The sequence below is a fragment of the mitochondrial genome of Gossypium hirsutum (assembly GCF_007990345.1).
Source record: "Gossypium hirsutum mitochondrion, complete genome".
Classification (NCBI taxonomy): Eukaryota; Viridiplantae; Streptophyta; class Magnoliopsida; order Malvales; family Malvaceae; genus Gossypium; species Gossypium hirsutum.
Genome location: NC_027406.1, coordinates 55,549 through 78,624, shown reverse-complemented (window position 1 = coordinate 78,624; position 23,076 = coordinate 55,549). Strand labels below are relative to the sequence as shown.

The 23,076-nt window shown below is 43.7% G+C and overlaps 1 protein-coding gene and 3 non-coding genes across 4 annotated transcripts; 3 read left to right on the top strand and 1 right to left on the bottom strand.

Annotated features, from left to right (window-relative positions):
• Positions 1–11,799: 11,799 nt before the first annotated feature.
• trnP-UGG lies at positions 11,800–11,878 on the top strand. Its single transcript has one exon. It is a non-coding gene; the product is annotated as a tRNA-Pro (tRNA).
• A 144-nt stretch (positions 11,879–12,022) lies between these two features.
• Positions 12,023–12,096, top strand: trnW-CCA. The gene has a single exon. It is a non-coding gene; the product is annotated as a tRNA-Trp (tRNA).
• Positions 12,097–16,031: 3,935 nt separating this feature from the next.
• On the bottom strand, positions 16,032–16,520 carry rpl10 (ribosomal protein L10). Its single transcript has one exon. It carries the CDS (start codon positions 16,518–16,520, stop codon positions 16,032–16,034), a length of 489 nt encoding a protein of 162 aa, YP_009153922.1.
• Positions 16,521–21,253: 4,733 nt separating this feature from the next.
• Positions 21,254–21,325, top strand: trnV-GAC. The gene has a single exon. It is a non-coding gene; the product is annotated as a tRNA-Val (tRNA).
• The last annotated feature ends 1,751 nt before the right edge of the window (positions 21,326–23,076 follow it).

Sequence of the window (23,076 nt, the reverse complement as noted above, 5' to 3'; positions counted from 1 at the left end):
AATAAGATGTGAAGTATCTTCTCGATTCCTCTCCTTGAAAAAAAGTGGTCCGTCGACTGAAACTGAACTTGCCTTGTTGTGATAGGGGTACCGGCTTTTTTTCATTCCCACCAAGGAGCCGTAGCTTTACAACGATAGGGCTTGACTGCCTTACCTTATGTTATTAGTAAAGCGCTATAGCGCTCTTTACTAATAACATAGAAGGTAAAGGGGCCCACTTTTTTGTGAAGAAAGAGGGCTACTTCACGACCCGCTACTAATAATCGAAAGGGTTCACAGCGAGTTCAGTCTATAGTGACGGAACGTTTCCGCCGGAGGGGTTTGTCTCCATGGAATGAGTATTCACTACCGCTTACAGCGCCTTCATTCACTCGTCTTGCTACTTTGGAAAACTTTTCAGCGGACACGTGGAGTCGAACGTCTCTCTACAATGTACCGTAGGTAGACTGATTATTGTAGGTGACTGTCTCTAGTGGTTTAGAGGCAGTTCTGTTGCTACCAACTTCTTTGTTTGTAGTTTAATAGATTTACATGTTCTAGTGGATCTAAAGTAGGTTTGTGTTCAGCAACAGAAAGAGGTGAGGTTCTGCTTTCTTACCCGAAAATATTGATAAGGGGGAAGTCTCGAAAGGCATACGAGTGCGCCTTTCGTAGACGAATACCGACTCAGTCCGCTCCTGCTGCGCGGGAGTATCAGCCGGCCGGTGTCGGGTCGGCCCCTAGGGCACTATTCGCCTTGGGAGTGGTTCAGCCATCAAGCTACTTTTTGAGGTAGGGGACCAGACTGGTGACTGCTGCAGTTGTTGTCTGCAGGGTATGTGACACCCCACAAGTTGAGTAGTGCTGAGCCAGGTCTCGTCGAGCCTGTTGAACGGTTCAAGTAGAAGTAAATAAGTAAAAAGTGGAAACCCTCCATATCAATCCATCTCCATAGGAGACAATATGAGCAAAAGACAGGAATCCCTTAATCCCGCGGAAAAGAACTCACTCCGGGGGGAGTGAGGGAGATATTCAAAAAGAGAAAACTGCCTTTACGCCGACAGAGGATTCTCTAACCGCGGATAAGGCGAAAACACTTGCATTCGATGCATCAATGAATGTGCTTGCGGCCTCTTCTCTGCTCGATGCCTATTCTGTTCCTTCTGTGGCATTTGTCACCTATTCTGATTCCCTTGCGGAAGCCCTTTTTTCAACTTTCTTTCAGCTCGTCAAAGGACCATCCTTGGGCATTAAAACTTACAAGGCGGATACACACCCTGGCTTCCTTCCTCCACAGAACACTTACTACCGTGGCCTGGGATAAAAACCATTTTCTTATCTTCTTTCCTCGGTATTTACCGCTGCGCCCCTATGCTATCAAGAAGAAGGAATTTCGGGACGGGAAGGACCTGGAATGTCGGGATGCCTAAGATAAGAATAGAAATAGCGATATGCCGATTTGCTGCTGTTAAAAAGCTAGGCACCTCTGTATTCTTATTGCCAATCTCTCTTAGCTCCCGAACAGCCTATTCGATTTCTGTGCTTAAGCTTGCTCTCACTTATTCTTGGCTTGGATCTAGATAATAGATGTGGCAAGTCAAAGAGCTGAGTTGTCGAAAACACTAGCAGCTCCTTCCCCAACTTTTGCAAATGAACCCCGTTCAAGCGCTACAAAAATTATCACCGTTTACGCCGCAACATGTCCGATTGCGAGAGAGAGAAAAGGGATTAGAAAAGAGCCCGGCTATGCGAAATAGACAAAAAGGGAAGTTGGGCCAGTAATCCCCTAACCGGGTATGAACTCCTCCCTTCTACGCTCCGTGGGTCCTTTATTACCTAATTCCCTTAAAGACGGAATTGCTCTTAGTCTTTATCCAAGAGATGTCCCTGAGACTAAATAAGGAAATTGTCTCTTTGCTTAAGCACGAGATTCGACAGGTGACCAAGGAACCAAGATTCACGTAGAAAGACTGGCACTATTACAGGAGCGCTTATGAAATCTATCTTTTCTATTTCATAATGTAAGACTTTAGGCACTCTAGACCTTATAAGCCTTTATACGTTATACGTAAACCCGGAGAAGACTTGCTTTTCCTCGAAAGCAACCTATAACCAGCTTTATTAAAATCCCTTTGCCTAAGATGAGCCTACTCGCCTAAAGGATGCAAGGGAACTTGCTCGGAGAGAAGGCATATTAGCGTATTCCCCCTATTCAAAATCCCTATTACAAGACTTATACTTTTCTTATTAAAGCCATATGAGAGCCTATGGATCATACCTATTTTTTCTATCGATATAGAAAGTCTCTTATTCGCTCGCCATGGAAGCACTTAAGTAAGATAGGAATGAAAGAAAGAACGAAAGCAGCTATAACTGCATCCAAGGAAATTGGAAATATGATAAGGTGTTACCAATTACTGAGACAGGCTTCCAGGTCGAAGCAAAGGCAACTCTCTCTCGATTAAGGAAAGACGAAGAAGTGTCAATGGCTGCGAGGAAACCCACTGTAAAAGTCACTGCAACTGGCTCAGGAATAGCATAGCTGGCAGAAGAAATTGAAATAGATGTCAAAAACTAGATCCCTCTTCACTGCCAATGGAACTATAAAAATGGAAGGCATTATCAATGGAGGGTCCTGAGTAATTAACTACCCGACCTTACACAGTACCCTAGCTTGGGAAAGATTATGAACGGGAAACTCAGGATAGACAGACTAGCCTTATTAAGTTAAGCAACCCCAGCAAAGGGAAGAGAAAATATGCTAATAGGTACAGCTATCTAATTGTATAAGGCTAACTTTCTGTATATGCTTAGGTAAGAAGAAAACTATATCATATCCTACAAACTCACCCTTTATTGTATGTAATATAAGCAAGCTCAAGGCTAAGAGATTAGCTATTGGAAGGCTCTATGGCTAGCAAGTTTGAAAGCAGAAAAGGTCAATCAAGCACTGTAGTACAATCCAGCTGGAGTAGTGCAAGGCTAAATTGTTTTTGTATATGCAAGGGCGGCAAGCAGAAAATACAAATTTCTTTCTCTTAAGGAAGACTCCGGGTTTGCAGGACCTCTATCATATTCTTTATTCTCTTTCTCTATACCATATGCTTTTTTTCCGGGCAAGCAAGTAGTGATTTTAGGCAAGTAAGCCCCTAAAATATATATAAGTGCTAGTTTACAGCCTTTACTTTCTCCCTTACTAGCTTTGAGTTGGAGTTTCTTTCGATCGATGTCGGTGCAGGCCAAATTTCCATCCTTTTTAATTCGAATTATGCCTTCGAGTCAGTTAGAAAGTAGAAAGCAATCCGCTAAAAAGTGAAAAGCCATCAGGATCAAGAAGAGCGGCGGGATAGGGATAGACCTTATGAATTTGATATTTTCCGTCTATCCCGTGGGAGCCTTTGTAGGAGTAACCTTTCCTTCAGTCCCTTTAAAAAAAGCAATTAAGTTGTCAACTTTCCATCCAGTTCCCTTGGCGTGCTAATCCCCTGCAGTTTTTAAGTCTTCCTTCCAAAGCAATCTATAGGTCTTCTCCAGCAGTATAAGTACCAGCATTCGTATCTGTAGTTGATAGTTTAATTCCCCCTTTTGCAGAAGGCGCTAGGTCAAAGGCGGCTAGGGCGGAATATGTTTTTTCTAGAGCGGAATAGGGCCTTTCATAAAGCAAGCAGTATATGGGATTTCTAGGGATGAAATGACGCGTAAGACTTTGATAGGGAGATTAGGAAAACTATAAATTAAGTTCTCAAGTGAGTGGGCAATTCTGTGAGCAAACTTGTCTAGAAGTCTCTTTCACCTTTCTGTAAGTGATTTAATGTAGGGGAGGGTTGTGAGAGAGTTTCCGGAAAAGCTTTTCTTTGAGGAAGAAGATCTCCTTTCTTTTTCTGTTTTGGGGAGGGCTAGTCTTGTCATAAGGGCATCCAGGTCTCTTCCTGCCAGCGGGAGTTCTCTTGCATCCCCTACATCTACTTCCATACCTTCTACTTGGAATCTAGTTTCAGTACCATATGGGTCAAGGTCGGATCGGGCAGGCTAAGGCTAGGTTAAAAGCTTAGGGCTGGGGCTTTAGCGAGGAAGGTAGTCTTATTCTTCCTCGTCAAATTTCTTTCTTTCTCTGGGCTGGGCTAACGCTAACGATAAGAGATTCCCGGATAGGTCTACAGAAAGATATCCTTTTTTCTTTCCCTGTATGTGGGGCTATCCTGGTGGGCTGGATAGATCTCTTTACTCTTTCCTATATTCCTATAGTATAGGGATAGGGAGGGAGGAAGACTTTTGAATAGGCTTTTTTCCTCTTGAAAGAGCTAGTGAGTTCCGGTCGGTTTGAGTGCTCTTGGATGGGGTTCTCTGCTATCCAGAGGAGGGCTAGGGGTTTCCAATTCTAAGCTAAGCTCCTGCCATGGTTTTTGGAGAACAAAGCTAAACCCTTATAGTTGGCGTGCTAAGAGCAGCTTATTGAAGTGCTAGTTTCGATCTAGCTCCAGTGGGAGTTGCTCAACCATTTCCAGATGAGTTCGTTTTCTGCTTGTCTCTCTCAATGTGTGTCTGCGAAGGCAAAGGCAAGGGGAGTTTTCCGAGTAATAAAGGAGTAAGCCAGCCAGTCCTTCTCTTTCCTTGCGAGCCAATCTTTGCCCTCTTTTTTGCTAAACCAGTTCCAGTCTTTTCACCTTCTGCCTTTGCTGCTGGTGAAGGTAGTGGTGGGGATTTTTTTCTATGGTAGGGCGGCTATATAGAATAGATCTTGGTTGACACTAGGATAGCTCTTCTTGTCGCTTCTTTCTCTTTTCGTTTCTGCGAGCCATTTCGAGTCCTTAAAAAAGCCCAACTGCAGAATCCATATTTATGTTGTCGATGTTTTGACTTCTTTCCAAGCCGAGTCAACAGGCCTAAACTCTTTCTTTCCTAAGGCAGGAAGGAAAGTCTTGATCAAATGGGCAAGGCAGGATATCAGCAGTTCCATTGCCAGTTGGAGTTTTAGTGGAAATTACTCTTTCTTACCTTACGAAATCAGCTTTCAATCCAGCAGGAATAGCAGGTTACAGGGCAATCTCTCCTGTGAGCAAACAAAGAATTGAGAATCTATTACATCTTACTTGTGCCTGTTAGCATCTTAGTGGCTAGCTTCAGCTTTCTTATCTGTACTGGACTATTTTGAATTAGCATCTTTATAGTTTCATCCGATTCCAGATGGAGTTGGAGTCCTTCCTGCTAGTGCTTTGCCTTCCATTTACAGGGTTGGAGTACTATTAGTTGCCTATGGATAAGTAGTCTTTGTTGCCTATTCAATCGCAGAATAAAGAGAAGCCTATACAGTAGTATATGTGTACCTTACATATCCTGCAATTCCTTATGCCTTCGATCGAGTTGGAGTTTCATGCCTCACATACAGTGCTAGTTTCCTATAAGGCATTGGGAGTTCTCTCTCTGAATCCAGTGGCAGTTTCTTTCCTGGAATGAAAGCTTTGACCTTTTTGGAGTCCCCTATATAAGGAGGCAGGCCAGCAAGACAGTTAGAGATGAGATGTCAAGACAGCCAGTGGAAAGATTTTCACCTTATCCAGTACCAGTTGCAGAACCTTCCCCTTTTTCCGGGGTTTGAATTCCAGTTTGAGTGGAAGGTGGGTTATCTATTCTCGTCGTTTTTCTTGCTTCTACCTATCCCTTACGATCCCACTTTCTTTTCCCTATTTTACTGTACCGTAAGAAAGTCTAAGGGTGTAAGCCCCTAAGGCAGTCCTAATAGACTATCTTACCAGGCCAATCCTAATTGAATGCACCAGTGCCTTCTTATCCAAGCGAGCCAATAAGAGATTTTTCTTTTGCAGGACATCAGACTAGAAAGCAGTTTTTTATACACGAGAGCAGTAGGCTATCTGGACTGTCCCATTAGAAAGAAAGCCAGCGGAAAAAGTTGAAAGCATTATCTTACTTAAGTAAGTGAGATAAAAGGGAAAGGAAAGAAAGAGACTTTACTTTGGTAATAAAGTGGGCAATAAGGAAGTCAAATAGACGGGGTTATAAATCAAAAGTGGGTTTCTCGGTCTATCAGTTTAAAGCTTGAAGGCAGTAGTTATATTATAGCTAAATCTTTCTATGTCGATCTAGGTGAGCGAAGACGGTCTTCTCTGCCAGTTATCTTGCAGCAAGTAGCAAGTTGGTTCAGTGCGAATTCCTTTCTTTCTTTTTCATTTCTCCCCTCCTGGGGCTTACTTCCCCTTTATGGAAGGAGGAGACAGATAGATTAGAGCGGGTGAGACAATGTCCCTTACCACAATAAAGGATCCGGACTGCGCAGACACCTCTTCACGTACCTCCGCTGCTTACCCAATGCCTTACTTATACCACAATAGAACTCAAGGCAATAAGGCAAGAAGAAAATTCACTTCATGAGTTACAAAAGATCAAATCAAGCCTACGACTTAAAGAAACTATCGGGAATGGGAACACAACCACATAAGCCACTTCCCAGACTGCCAATCCTTACAACAAGAATGAAAATTGTAAATTGAAAAGGCTCTTCCCACACCCACGGCAGCTCATCCAGGGAAGAAAGAAAAGTCAGCACTTGCTTCTTTTTCTGGTACAACAACTAAAGCAAGAATCAAATGTTTTAGAGCCTTCTTGACACACAAGAGTGAGTCACTTCATTCGGAAAAGAAGAAATAAGGAGGGAAAGCTGTTTTTCTAACCAAAGTCAAAGCAAATGCCCCAACATAAAGGCTAGGGGATGGTCCGATACCTCTTAACTCGAAATCGAATATTCAAGAGACAAAGACAATAAAGTAAAGGATCGTGAAGCGAACCATCAATTATGAGAGGAACTTCACTCGCTAAGAGAAAAAAGATAAATGATAGAGGATAGACAGAAAGAGAAGGAATAGCGGGCAAAGAGATGTCCCGATTCCAATGCTTAACGAATGGACCAATCCAAGACTTTTTCTGCTACCAGAATCGACAGCTGCTCTTACCTTACTAGCACAATACCGAAATGGCTCTTAGCCGACTAAAGGCTACAAGACTGCTTCTACACCTACAACCCTCGCTCTCAGAGAAAGACAGAACGGACAAGAACGACTTTTATTTTAATCCTCAAGCTACAGATAGGCTACTGGGGCTTCCACGCGGGTAGAGCTAGAAAGAATAACATAAGAAAAGACCCTTTCTAATTGCCATCACTGAAAAGCAGTACAAGTAATACACGAACACACTAAAAGGAGAAAAAGACCGAGACTAGGGGAATTTCGCAAGGGATGCACCCACAAAGAAAGCATAGGCGAGTAGTCACTTCACTCAATACAAAGGATAACTTGAAAACATAGAGGAATTTCTACAAATTAGGAAAGGCCTTCCAATCCTAGCTTCTGAAAGAAGAGAAAAGATCAGACCTGCAACCCCATCACAGACAGCGAAGACTTCGAATGATAGACCGACGGAAGTGACCCATAACTAATGGTGCACTTCGCTCGTCAAGCAAGAGAAATGAAAATAAGCCCTTGACGCGTGAGAGTTGTTAAAAAGCAGCAAAGACAAAGGCATTGCACCTCACTAAGAGGCTACCGAAAGGGTCCTACTTCTCGCATTGACTCCATCGACAGAAAGAACTCAAGGACTCGATACGGGAATCCGAAGAAAAAAGGAAATGGGACTATCCCCGATTCACTCGATCTGATGCCCTTAGGCCGATTCTCACTTCTTCAACAAAAAAATCAAATAAGTACTTTCGCCGAGCTCTTATACTCAAGGAAGAAGAAAATGGTTTGACATCGCTCCTGCAAGACAAAGACTTAATAAAGAAGCGGCGGAGAAAGAAAGAAGAAAGATAAATAAAAATCCGCACTTTCTGCAGCATGAGTTTAAAAGGCTAAAGTAAAAGGAAAGGGCCCTGACACCACCCACTTATTACACTTCAAATCCTCAAGGGAAAGATAAATCATCAGAGACTGCGCTCACCGAAGAAAGACGCAGACACATTCACCACTCAAGGAGCCCCAAGCAGTGAGAAAATGATTAGGGAAAGCAGTGAAGAAGGATCAAGAAAAAAGGAGTGAAACTGACTTCGATCGCCGGAAGGCTTGTTAGGAATGCTAGCCAACTCGCTCAGTAAGAACAAGCCCTCGCCCGACAGTCTTTCACTCTTGGATAGCTATAGCTACGGGGCTTTTATGGCTTGAACGGAAATAAATCCATTAGAGGAAAACAACTTCTTTTTGAAAACAGACTGACTTAGTTCAACAAAAGGTCTTTACCAACGCAACGAAAAGAGCTTTTTCCACCAGTCTTTTAGGCCGGGCATCCTCTTTCTATCCATTTCATTTCAGGAAGAGGAAGAAAGGCGAAGTTCTTCCATCCAGCAAGGAAGACTAGCCAAGTCGTACACCCCATTCTTCAACCCCCCCCTTTTTTTGCCATTGTCACTACTGGTACCTGACCCCGTCGGCTCAACATTTTTGCAAACACCGACCCTTACTCAATAGGGCAATGAAAAGAGGAGAACGAGGACAGCTGACTACCACTAAAAGTCAGACTACGAGTACACATTGTATGATTGAAAACTGCCGCTGCGTACTATCCGGTGCTTGCAGGTCTGACTGGAGCCTTCTCTCCAACAGTTGCTTCAATCAATGTTAAGTTAAGTATGACTAAAAGGCTTCTTATCCCGCAGCTGACTACTTTTTGAAAGACCGAACAGGAAATGAAAAGTCGTACTACAACAACTGTAAACATTCCCCCCCCCGCTCTGACTCTGATCGACTTGCCCACACAGCGCCTTCTTTGAGAGAAGAGGTCAAGGGGCTATGAGACTCGTACATCCAAAGACGATTCGAGAGAAGACGATTCAATCTGTTGACTTCACTCCGCTTACGCCCCCTTCAAACATACTTTTTTCGATTTATAAAAGACATATAATAGAACATAAAAATCAGCGAATGTAGGATATCTTGCCCATGAGACTCATTAGTTGTGTTCGCTGCTTAAGGCATTCCCTTTACTTGCTTCTCAGAACGATGGTTGCATTCTAGAAGCGGTAGTCCCCCGAAGTTACATATTAATAAAGGAAATGTCTATCTATCTCTGAGATGTCTATTTCTCAATGATACCGACTCCGTTGAATTCACTCTTTCATATGGTGTTCCGGGGAGGAGCTTACTTTGACTTTGCTGATTTACCTCTCCTCTGTTCATTTAGCACATCCATTTTTCTTTTGTTAGATTTTCATGTCCTATTATCATAGAATGACGCCATTTCCCCTCTCTGAAATAGCGGAGCTCGCTTTAACAGACAACGACTTTCAAAAATGGAAAATTTAAATAAAAGGAGGAACAGGTCGTTCGTTGCGAGAATAGCGGTTGCTCCCTGTTGACACTGGGTCAGTTGATTGGCAAGCCGACTGATAGGGCCACGAAGCGCCCAACAGAAAGGGAAGATCATTGGGAAGAAATGGGGGCCGTTGACCAAGTCGATGGCTTTGTTAAAAGGTTTTTCCTGGATAACTTCAGTCTGCTGGTACGTAGGGGAGTCCGGTAAAGGGCTAAGGAGCAAGGGGCACTCTCATTCTAACCTTTGCATGGCGCCACCATAAAGCGATAGCGAGACCTGAGTCGAACTAGGGCATTTGTACTGGTCGTGCTAGGTTGAGCCGGGGTTGGTAAGGAAAATGAATCCGGACCAATCACACGTAGGAAAATAGTCCGGCAGTACTCTCACCTTCTGCTCCACCACGGTGGGGTCTTTTTTTTCTTCGGGAAAAGGATCTTTGATGCCAAGATCTTCTAGGGGACGCAGCTACCTATAGTAAGTAGGAAAGAACGTCTTTTTGTCCTTGCCTGCAAACTTCTCATTTGACGAAATAGCGTAAATAAAGTCCTCCGCCTACACTACTGGCAGGAAAGAAGGGCGAACAAAGGGACTCAAAAAGATAGGTTAGCGACCGGGCGAAAGGTTGGAATTGATTTCGAAGTTGGGGTCCTATTCCCATACTTTTTTGATGGAAAAAGCGGTCTTCCTCGCTTGCTCCAATGCTTGGCTTGGTGAATCAGTCAATGGCAACTTTCTAGCGATCTCAGAAGCACAAGGAAGCAGAGGAAAGAAGGCCCGCCAGAAGGGGGGGTCCCCAACCCCGGAACGATGTATGAAAGAGACTCTAGAAAGCTATCGAAGTGGACAAGAGAGTGCTGCTTCTTATGACAAAGCCCTTGCTGCAGTGTGAAAGAGTGGCGGGGAATGGCTGGGCTCAGGAGTCAAGTCAACATAGTGTGGAAAGTGGGGTCGACCTTCTAGTGCCTTGTAGGGAAAGAGAGGTTCTCTAGGCAGATAGAGAAGGAATTCCAATAGAGAAGAAAGAATGTTGAAATGAGAGTTGCATTTAGTAGCGGCGGCGCCTCATTCAAATGAGACTTGGAAAGCGAGATAGGGTCTAACTGGGAGGCAGGAAGAAGACTACACGAGTGGTTCGGGAAGGAATCTCTTTGACTGTCTGGTGCCATAGCTTCGACTCCACCCCAGTAATAGGAGGGAGCGGAGCCGCTACTTCACTCTCTTTTCAGGGGGATCGGGATGAGGCAAAAGGGGGCTTTATTCACGTCCTCTGGGTCGTCCACTAAGTGAGTGAAAGAGGTCTCATTGGGAGAATTGGGAAGAGAGAAGGCCAGCCTCCCACTATGTGATGTGAAAGCTTTTTCTCTCATATTCACTTCTCAAGAATATATATAATAGGTAGTTCGCTTAGCCGCAGCTGAAGCCATAGATCTTGCCCGGGATGCTCCCAAGGTTCATCGGTCGGACTCCTCATTGGAAAAAGAATGGCAAAAGGGTGGTCTACGATCAGGGCTTTCTTTAAAAAGGGGGGGGGAAGGACCATTTTGACTGGAGCCATGGACCCAAAGTGAGTCTTTTTGCTCTTTCTTCAAGGCATCTAGCTACGGCGGAATCTTTCACTGCAGCACCTGTGCTATAGACCGGCTTAGATCTCGACCTCGGTCGAATGGTTCTCACTTTGGCTACGTCAGAGAGAAGAGGTCCTTACCTCATTCGCTATTTCGATTTTGCCAGTCCTTGGGAACAGCGTAGCGACGGATAATTAAAAAGAAGAATAGATCCAGTCCAGGGGACAAATCAATAGGAAATGCTATTTGCTTTGTAAGAATAAGAATTCACTTCTATGAAATGAAAAAGTTTCACGGGAATTGTCTTGATCGTCGGATATCATTGAGAAATAGGAAGAATCGAACGATTTCCTGCAATTCTTCCCAGTATGGAATGACTAAAGAATCAAGCTACAAGTCTCGATCTATACAAAACGCACTGGATTTTTGCTTTCGGTTTCATTGATAGCAGAAGACCCTTACTCTATAGGGGTGCTAGCGCTTTACTAATTGAATATCAAGTAAAGGGGCCTGAAAAACGTAATAGGCTGCTACTCTAGGCTCGCTTCGCTTCTTCAAGCTCCGCCCCTTATTGAAAATGAAAGCGCTAACGCGCCTTATATTATTTAGTAAAGCAACCTTTCGCGCTAGGCGCTCATGTTTTTTGTCTGGGTGGAAGCTGGCGGCAGGGCTTGCTTAACCGGATACACGGAATTGGGATCTCCTCGCATGCAACTATTTCTATCGGGAAAGCCTCGCTTATTCAAAGGGCTGATTTTTTTTAACCCTTTTTGCTCATAAGTAAGTAAGCGTTGGTAGGAGCGGCGGGATGATATTTAGTATATAAAAAAAGAAAAACCAAAAAGAAGAAATGGCAAGATAAATTGGATATCGATGGAGGAAATAACGATGTGGAAAACAGGGCAGAGATTCTCTACAATGACACCGTAGACCAATTGAAAGGGATGTGGCGCAGCTTGGTAGCGTCTTTGTTTTGGATTGGATACAAAATGTCACGGGTTCCAATCTTGTCATCCCTACCTTCTCCTCTGGGCAGTAACGAAGGTTAAGATCGATTCAAGACATGACAAATTTTGAATTTAATGATACTAGATGCATGCAAGATGTAGTGAAGGTACAAAAATCATCCTTTTCTTTACAATTGTATCTACTGTGATAAGAAAGCGCTCTTAGTTCAGTTCGGTAGAACGTGGGTCTCCAAAACCCGATGTCGTAGGTTCAAATCCTACAGAGCGTGATTACGAATCAACAGACCCCATTACCGAGATATGGGAACTCAAATAAATAAAATAAAAAAATTGTATCGAATCCATTTTCTATTTTGGAACGAACAACAACCAACTAACACTTTGACTTTACTTTAACTTATTAGATTCAGTAGTAGGTTTATTAATTGCACATAATATCTCGAATAAGAAGAAAAAAAGTATCGCACGATCGCTCGAAGAAATCAAACCTTTATTTTGGTCTAACTCGATTCTAAGACTAGTAATTCCTATGTTCTTTTCCTTTTAGGTTCTACATTTTTTCTTTCAATATTTTAGAGTCCCATCCTTGTAGCTAGGTCAAGAAAAACCTTTGGATCTAATACAGCAATGCTTGCATCACGAATATTAATTGTTCCAATTATTTTATTGTTTGTTTTGTTTCTTTTATCGAAGACTATATACTATAATACTTGTTATTGTACGACCAACCAATTCCTTAAAATGAAAGGATTCGAACAAAAAAACCTTTTCTACAACCACGAAAAGGGGCTTTATAGATTTCGCATCTAATTCAATTTTGGGAATATGAAAATCTCTTTCATGAATTATTAGAACCCAACTCGTCGGACTCACACTTTACCAAATCTTCAGTTTCTAGTCTGAAGCCAGTAATGGAAAGAAACCCTATACTACAGGAGAGGCATTTTCCTATTGAATGGCACATGGTTCTGCATTAACATAACAAGCAAAAAAAAAAAAAGAAAGAAATATTGTATCACTTCTTTTCTATACTGATTGAAATTGCGTTACTGGGTCAAAAGAAGGATAGCTATACTGATTCGGTACACTCTAAAGACACCCTCGGTACCACTATTGAAGATCTCACAAAGATTAAATCTCAGTGAATTTCCATTTACTGATCCTATCTTTCACAGAATCAATCCCCCCTTTTACTGTACATGAATATGTGGAGCTCAGCATGTCTGGAAGCACGGGAGAACGTTCTTTTGCGGATATTTTTACCAGTATTCGAGACTGGGTCATTCATAGCAAACCTATACCTTCCCTATTTACTCAACGAATTAAGGGGGTTAGTTATTCGTCAGCACGGGTTTAGCTTCCTCTTCTGGTATAGGTTTGGGAGCCCTCGGCCAAACGAGTATTCTAAAAAAAGCCGACAAGGAATTCCATTAATAGCTGGCCGTTTTGCTCCTTTGGCACAACTCGATTCATTTAGTAGATTTTTTTTTTTTAGGCTTTATAGACCGGTCCTGAGGTCTTATCCGGTGAGTTAGTCTGTCCTTCGTTTGTTGTACTTGGAGTTAGCTTCTTTCCATGGGTCTTACCTTAGGTAGACTTATCTAAACAAATACATGCATGGCAGTTAAACAAGAGCTAAGAGTGAGATTCCTTCAGTTGCGTACTCGAGAGTATTAGTGACATAACGGCTCACAATAGAATTTCTAGTTTAAAAGACCGAAGGCTAAACAAACAACTTCTTATTGGACTTGACCTACGGACTATGAAAACTTTCTCTTTTACGCGATCGGAAGACTCTATCCCGGTCACACAGTGCAGTTACCGCTGTCTGACCATCTGTTATTTGTAAACATTCCATCTTTGCCGGCGGATACGACTAAATGAAGTGGTCATGTAACGGATGTCATTGGGTGCTCCTACCCGGCTTCCTACCTCATGTCGATTTCTTCCGCCAAACCGGTAGGTAGCAGTCGACATTCGGCTTCTAGTTTAGAACACGCACGATTAACATATGGTTGACAGATCCGCCCGTGAAAGCGCAAAGTCAATTCAAGAGAATGACCAAATTCTAACCTCAACCAAATATCTTCATAGGAAAGGCAATATCTGTAAAGAAAACACTAAGAACACTGTGCTTTCGTGTTATATTCACGAACGACCTTTCGGTTCGCCATAAAAGGAAAAGGATACCCATATGAACCTACCATTAATGACTAGTTCGAAGAAGAGGAGTTTGTTTGATCTCTTATTTGATTAGACAGACCCACTCTTAGAAGAAAGTCGGATAATTCTTTACCTACACTTGCGGAACACTTACTTATTCAAGAGCTGCTCGAAAGTAAGATTCTCGCTTCGTGCTATTCCGCCATCTCCGCTTCTTGGAAGACCACCGCCCTTCTTCTTACTTACGATACGGTTGGTCTGACTAAGCCCATTTGCTTAATGAAGGCCGAGATGAGCTTTCCAGAGTAAGACAGCGTGCTTCACTCCTACGTTAGTATGCTATACCCATAGCCTCCTACGCTTCTCTTCACTACGTTTTTTCTTCTTTCCCGCCTATCGAGGCACCGGGAAGAATGGACCACCAATGAATCCTGCTTCCTTATCTTCTTATTCCCCCATTCCGTGGATTGGTTCCAACATCAAGACCGGTGGAGGAGAACTCAAGTCAATGCGCTTACCAACTCCTTATCGACCTTCAAATCTCTTATCTAGACAGGATAAGAGCAAATGAACCCCCCCCTATTGTCTATTCCTACTCCTGGCTCACTGCCGGTGGGCATTAACTAGACCTGTTCTCTAAGCTATCTATTGGTGCTCTCGGCATAGGAAGTATCGCCGGTTGATCCAGCACCTTGCTAAGTATCCAAAAAAGTTCCATAGCCATAGCCTTTTGTAGTTCCAGCTGATCCAGTCGTTGATCCTGCAGCTTATCAAAATAAGCACCAGCAGACAGAGGTAGATACAGAGCCATAGGCAAACCTTCATGATCGATAGCCTTATGAATTGAATACGACCCTCGTGCTCGAGAGGCAGATCCAAAGCCAGTAGCTTAGCTAGGAGCATACTTCGGTGTAGCATATATAGCGGCATACCCCTTTAACCTAGGTGGAAAAGAGATCTATTGATACCCACCATCAGTTTACCCAGAAGCCCACGGAGCGGTGAAGGGAACAGGATTTATCTCTCCGAAGAAAAGCGTTCCTTCATTCGTCCCTGCGGGCGAACTGATCCAGTTGAAACGTAAACTACATTTCTACCCCATCCCTAACAACCAACCTTGATGCAGCATCTAGGTAGTTCTCATCAGGAACCATTGTAACGAAGTAGGTAGACCATTTAGCATGTGTCCTCTCAATGCCTGCTGTTATTATTTCTCCACCGTCTTCCCGCGTCGAAAAATCGGTTTTGTATTGTATTATGTACGATTGTAGAATCATTCTTTGGAAAAATCATATGAACTATCTTCCCCGCCGCCCGCCGCCCAGACTAAGATTCTTTCCTATCGCGCTATGGGCTTTGATGCTTACGCGCGCCTTAGCACGCGAAATATTGCCTTCCTAACTAAGCTAAGCGGAGCTCTTGCCCTGTCATATTGTTCGGTCCTCCCTTCTCTAACACTGCGCTAATAAAGCACGGGGCTATTAAGATGTAGAATATGTCCCCTACACTCTTTCAATCTCTTAAGATTTGGAATCTCAGCCATACTCCCCATCCTCCATTGAATTTGGTCTATCTTTTGATTCTGGTCATTTTTTCTCCATCATACAAGAGCCGTGCCACTTTCACCTGTAGTTGCAGCAGCCGTTTTGCTTTATTTTACGGAAGAAGGAGCGAAAGCCACTCGACTGTAAGGAGAGGAGCGAAAAGCCGCTTTTTCAAGCTTCCCATTTGCTGATCAAGTGAGTGAGGTCGAAAGACTTCCCAGGTCGGGGGGTTTATCTGGACATCTAATCCATGCAGGTATGCCAAATGACTTTCTCTTTATAACGAGGAAGGGAAATGGAATTTTTAGGAAGAAACCTCTGTGATGTGGTATAAGATGGCCAATTGCATTAAAAGAGTGGCTAAAGATGTTTTTGGAGAATCTAAGGGTTAAAATCACTCACATAAAGAAAGTTGGTGGTGGAACCAACCAAGATGTATGTCGTCCGACCCAACCTCAGACTCTTTCTTCCCGACCTATTTGACTTTTTGGCCGCAGTTATTTAGGTGGTATCCCGAGATTGAAGAGATCGAATTCCTCCCGGGAACACACGAAACAAAGATATGAACTAGGTAAATAGAAATGGAAAAGAGATGTTTCGAATTCATCAAAATCAGAAGCTTTTTTTACATCCATATGATCTACTAAAGTAGATCGGTATTGCCCATATAATGAAAGCAGATCTTGGTCCATGGAGTCCCAAGAAGGTAAGAACTCCAACCTGTCCGATGCTTCTTCGGCCAAATACAATATACAAGTGGGACCTGCACTATGAGCAAGCTGTGCGAAAAACCGCTTCTTTTTTCCGGTTCCGCAACAACTTGGGCGAAATGGGGTTCTACCGGGAAACCATGGATTTTTTAGTTTTCGCCATTGGTTACTGGTCGAGCCACTGGAATGGAATAAGATAAGAATCTCTGGGGATCTTTCCTCTCCACTTACTCGATACAGGCTTTCCTTCTGTAGAAGACTTCTGCCGAATGGCATAATTGTCCGATTTTTTCCTCGATCTTCAAAGAAGACTGACTCCTCCTACTCCTCCTTCTCCTTCGTAACCTTCATCGTCGTTGGTCCTTCTTTCACTAATGATCTAATGATCTCACCATTTTCTAGTAGTTCGCGCGAACGCGCGAGGGACTATCCTTTCTATCGCTTGCGCTTGCTTTTCACTCTCAAGACAACGGTCTCTCTCTTCTATAAAGCGAAGCAAAGCGCATGGCGCTGAAGTGAAGAAAGCTCAATAAACACACACGAACACGATGCAGGGCATAGCATAAATGAGACCGCTGATCATTTCATAAAACATATATGCTTGACCTTTCTCGATGCTTTTTTTGGGGTGACTCACCAACCGACCCAGCAGTGATCGATGACAGAATGATACGAACAAATCAAAGTTATTGGATTTGGTAGTTCTCCATTAACTTCTTTCTTTACCCCTTTGCATATGTTCCTAAATGGGTGTGCACCTCCAGATGGGCAGGGGCCGGCCTCCCACTCTCTTATGCAGCATTTATTAGCTTAGCTGAGTTGGGTGGATCGTGCAATAAGCCTCTCTCGACCCTCCCTTTCTCATACGTCTTTATCAAAGTCTCTCACCTTTCGAGATCCGGTCCATCATCAACTCAGTCAGATCTTCTTGTTTGCCTGCTTTGATTAGGCTTCCTTTAACGGGTTTGATCGGCATTTCGTGCCTCTAGCCCTGCTGAATTAGACCTTTTATCAGCTGGTTGGGTAGCGTAGTAAGGTTAGAGGCGCAACTAGAAGAGTTGGCTCCATATTTATATATCTATTTTTTATTTGATTGCAGTCTCCGAAGTCCTTCTTGATCGATGGTCCCCATTAGCATTAGTGCCAATTAGCAGCCGCTTTTTTTGGAAGGCGAGGTACTCATGTGTGATCGCGGATTCCACGGTAGCAGTAGTTATAGCTCTACATTAGGAGCACGGGGCTCTATCTATCTAAAGGAGGTACGGACCCCTCCCGGTACGATGCAGTTGAAAAACGTAAGCCCTTGTATAGGTTGGGCTTACGTTTTCTTGCTTTTCTTTGTTGAACCTTCTACGGTCTACCTTCTTTCTCGATATCCCAATTCTAGCGTTCGTTAGCAGAAGTAGAGATAGGGGGAGATAGGATTTATTATAACATTTATGTGAAAATAACAGAAGCCGCTATAAGGGGAAGAAGCAAATCCTGCACCTTCACCTGCGAAGCGCTACGCTCCTGCTTACGAAAGACTACTTTCCAAGCGAACTACTGAAGACAGACTACTGGGAGTGGGAATAAAGCTCCAGCCCTTAGCCCTGAACTCCTTCAATATCGCACCTACTACCAAAGACTGAACCAAAGAAGGGATGGGATAGACATAGCCATCTCTCCCTCACCCCGCAGCTCAAACTCCGCATCCTGATCCAGATCCAGCTACGGACTTACTAGAGCTACTACGCATCCTAGAATTGGGGGAAGGCGTCTAGACGCCTAAAAAAAGGCATATAAGACTGTAAGAATCTTCCTAAAGTTAAAGTAGCAGGCAGAAGACATGAAAGTCACTAAACAGCGCTTTAAAACTAGTCAATGTGGGCATAGAAACAATAAAAGAAAAAGACCGAACCAGCAAGACTAATGTCTACTTATACTTTTGAGAGGTCCACTTATACATTCGAGAAAGTGGAATGCATTTCTTGATATCGCTATCGAAAAAGAAGGGATTAGCTTGATTCATGTGGACCAATGCCCATAGCCCGAGAACAATTAAAAGAAATCGATGAATGTGCCCGGACCAAGCAACAAATAAGCGCTAGCAGATGAGATTGGACCTATAGACTAGGCACCAAAGCAAGTAAACTACCTTCACGGGTAAGGATCATCTGTGCTATGAGTTTCTCTTCCTCGATAGTGGTCTAAGGAAAGAAAGTATGATCGATGATCTTCTGCTAATGCTAGCGTCTTTTTCATCTCTAATTTCATCTATGCTTCAGGAAAAAGTTTAACCTACCCGCTAATAATTAATATAATAAGAAAGGGCTGGCTGCTCTCCTTAATTTCACAAAGAATTGAGTGGTTTTTGTTCCTTGCCCTTAGTGAAGCGAGTGGCTTCTGCCCTCCAATTTTGCATTTGAGCGGCTTTCGCTTCTCTTCTTTGAAATCTAGATCTTCTCTTTCTGTGTCTATCAATCTTCCTGCCTCAAGACCCTGTTGTCTCTTGCGCTTGATTGTTTGATAGAGACCGACCTGCTTTCATAAGCACTTGTTGGCAAGTTCGGAAGAAGGCTTTGAGGGGAACTAACTCGATGTGGCTCCGGTTCAGTACTGCTTCTCGCTTAGAATCTCTTCCAGCTGAGCTGCACTAACAGGCTTACGTAAAGTACAGATAATGTGAGTGACTACATGCGAAAGCTTTTGCTTCTTCCTTTCCTTCTGCTGGCAAGTAGCTCTCCTTTTTTCCTGTAGTTCAGGATTCCCTCTCTATGCATCTATTTAGTCAAAAGGATAGTTCAATCGCTCTGAGGAAGTACTCTAACTTGAATCAGTATCTCAAATAGGGCGATATCAGGCCTTCTGTGCGATATCGATCTTCTGTTTATGGTAAGCGGTCTGCCTTTCCCCCTTACTAGATCAAATAGGGAAATCAAAAAGTACAGGAAAGGAAAGACAACTATTGAGTATGCCCCTAATAGAGTAAGTAGGGAATGAACCATTCGGAAAGAAGTACAGCTAATAGTACGGTAAACAGGAGCAAGACGGTATGCAATCAATTAAAGGATAGAATACAGGATGTAAATTTTGAGTCTATCTGTCCGTTGCTTCTTCATTCCTGGCTGGCAAGCTCAGTTCTGTTCTAATCACTTCGATTCCCGTACACGAGTACCTTCCTTCAAATAGATATATTCCCTTTCTTAATATGGATAGTACTTCTGTAAGCGAATCCCTTCTTTTTTGGCTTGCTTCTTAAGCCAATAAGTCCTGTGCCTGGTAAGTGCAATCAGTCTGTCCCTTACCTGTCCATTCAAGCCTTTCAATATCTCGTCTGGCCCTGTCTTCTGTCGTACTCTCCTCTATCGAGAATGGGTCTCTCGCCACTGTCCTGTGGAAAACGGATGCCGCTCTTCTGGTAGCCGTTGTTTGCTTCATCGGTTTCAGTATCCTTTGCTTGGTCAATTTATTCCCGCTTTACTGACCTTGATTACTTGACTAACTAATAAGGCGCTCGTTTTTCTTATTAGCACGATAGGTGGGTAATCCCTTCTGTTATGAGTGAATCTCGTAGGCTTTTTTCTTTCGTAGGCCTATTTTCTGTAAGCGGAAGTCCTGTTAAAGCGCTCCTCGGAGGTACTACTACCAGTCAAAACTCTCGCTAATAAGGCGTAAGAAGGCTTTCCGTTCGATGGAATCCCGTTCTTCCTTTTAGAGATAGGAAAGCGATTCCCTTCCAGTGCTTTCTAGTAAACTCTTCTCTTTTGTCAAGCAAGGAATAACCAGCCTGAGGGAAGTTTTCGTTAAGCAAATCCGTAAGCAAATAGGGAAGTCAAATAGGGGCATAACGGGAATAGAAGCAGTCAATCGGTGGAAGGCAAGCAACTCTCGTAAGAGGTCTTCCCGGTCGAGATGTCTGAGGGAAACTTTTCCGGTATCAACAACTGTCGCAACGGTCCTGTAACTGTGGAAAAGGGTCCTGCGCTCGGACTTAGAGTGAGAGTGACCCCGATAAAGCCGACAACCTGGAGGGAATTCCTCACAAAGAGGAAAGCCTTAGCCTTATTTATAAAGTAGACGATTTTCCACCTATAAAGGATTAAATAGAATCGTATTAATAATCGATTCGAGGTCCTATAGCTAGACGGCCGAGAATGAATGTGAAAAGAAGATGAAAGAATCGTGTGATACTATAGCTAGCTACGATCCCCTACAAGAGGAATCACTCGACTTAGCCCTTTGGCGGGCGGGCTTCGAGGACCCTACTTACTAATTCTTTATGCATGGATGTAGGAAGAGCCAACTGCTTTCTTTGGGATCTGCGCTTAGGGTACAATCTATTTATTATAATTATAGTACACAACCGAGTTTCTTAATAAAGAGAAGTTGGGGACATAGTAAACCTCCTACTATAAGAGCGATTCCCTGGGACCGGAAGGGGAAAGATTTAATCTTGAAAGACTGAGCCCCCGGCTAGCAAGATCGGGAGGTTTAGTGTCCTCTTAAGAAGGAATACCCAACTTCTGGGGTCAGCTTCGATCACGAGGAGAGAAGAGCGGACCATTGAAAGTCTCAATTCCTCTCAGCTGGCTTGATTGAAGGAGTGAGAATCGGGTGTGGGATAGAACTAGATTGATTGTTGAAACTCTCAATTGCCATAGAGCCTTTTGCACTTGACCTACTTAGGCTTTATCATGCCATGCTTCGAACTTCTATAAAAGCAACTTTCTTCCCTATATGGCCTTCCTTTCCTTACCGATACCCCCAAGGAAAACCCCGAATTGGACCAAAATGGACGGGTTAGTGTGAGCTTATCCATGCGGTTATGCACTCTTCGAATAGGAATCCATTTTCTGAAAGATCCTGGCTTTCGTGCTTTGGTGAGACCTCCGAGCCCCTTTCGACGACCTATGTTGTGTTGAAGGGATATCTATATGATCCGGCCAATTGCGTAAAGCCCGCGCTAGCAACGGAACCGGGGAAAGTATACAGAAAAGACAGTTCTATTTCTTGATGGGGGGCAGGGAAGGGATATAACTCTGCGGTAGAGTGTCACCTTGACGCGGAGGTGGTCATCAGTTCGAGTCAGATTATCCCTAAACCCAATGTGAGTTTTTCTTTTGCCTTGCACCCCCTCCGTGAATGGGAACCCTCAAGCCCACTTTCCCACCCCCGCCCCGTAGAGGGAAATTTACCTGTGAATGCGGTGCGGGCCACTGCTCTCCCTTTCACTCGAAACAAGAGTTCCGTGCCAAGCATAAAGATTGAATCAATAGGACCGTATTCTAATCCTAGAAATGCCATAACTCATCTCTTCCGATCCTTGCTTTGAGTGGGGTATCTAAACAATATTCATTGCCTTTCCTTGCCCGTGTGGAATCATGCTATTTCCAAGTCGCTGAGGAAGAAGAAGTATCGATATGCCGAAAAGCAGATGCTCGTCCAATCAGTCCAAGCATAGACAGATCCTAGTGCTAGTGTGAGATCGCCCTTTTGATGGTGAATGTCGGAAATGCTGTTTTTAGATGAATGCTCTGCGCACATCCAATTCTTCCTTCTAAGAGTGCATTCGATTCGAGTCAACTATACGAAAGTGAAGTTCCTTGCGAGAGGTAAGGTAAGTTCTTAGGAATCGATTGAATCACAGGAAAGATCAGGAATAGCCCTTTAGGTTGCAACTCCTTCTAAGACAACTAGTCTTGGCGAGAGGGATTAACCTGATTGACCTCTTATTGTCCCTGGGGCGGATGGGATTGATTCTAAACCCGCTTCGACGTCTTCCCACGGATCTGCCTTATCGAGCCTTTTGGGGGTGCCATTAAGGCAATGAAATAGGTTTTTGTACGAGGAATAAGAGGCATATGCAAGAGCAGGTTGCACGAAAGGAACTGACATCTCATCGGAATAGGAAGCGAATCCGCTTTTCTATGTGCTAGATGTCGGCATTTCCCCTCTTAGCATACGGCATGAACTTCACTGACGCCTACTGACCGGATCGGGCACGAAGGAGGAAGGAACAATGGGAGAAAGGCGAAGGTTTTGTCCCGCTCTGGATCTGTGCCGTTCCGATCTCAATCTCAGCCTGTGTTCCCACATAGTATTTCGTCATTATATGACATTCCTACTAACGAGTGAGTGTCATTTGCACGTGTTCCAAAAAAGATAAAAAGCATCTGAGCTGCTTTGAGTGCCGGTACTAGCAATTGAGACGGCAGCATTCGAATCAGCGGCGAGAGAGGGAGCCAACGCACTGGCAGGGGGAGCAGCATGGAAAGCGAGGCTCCACACCCTTCTCCGTGGGCTTTAGGAATCGAAACCGGACCAAGCTCGCACACAAGCCTGCTACCAAGCAGGAGCAAAAAAAGGAATATGTTGATTGAATTGGGACAGGAAACCATCATAAGCCAGCCAACAAGCCTAACCGTCCCTATGTCATCGGGGTCAGATACCATGTAGCCTTTCTTTCTTCCCTTCACAAGCCAAGTACAAGACATACCGGGAGTACAAGCGCTTGACCATAGGAAGAAGGAAGAGGACGCTGCTCTGACATAAGCGATTGGAAGATCTGATCTGAATTTCCTTACGCTGGTTCAAATAAAGCAATAAGAAAGGACTGACGCATCAGCGAAGATTCTAAACTAAAGAAAAGAAAGGTCTTTTCAGCTCAAAGAAATTCGGAATCAAGACGAATTGTGACTAACCCCCCTAGTCTAGGATTTAGTTGAATATGATAAATGCACTTCTTGAAAATGGGGATAAAGTCTGATTTTGAGCCAGAGATGGGATTGGTAGTTGAGTCACTTTCGGGGTTAGCTCTTGAGATGTTGAAGAAATAATAAGGCTATTACAG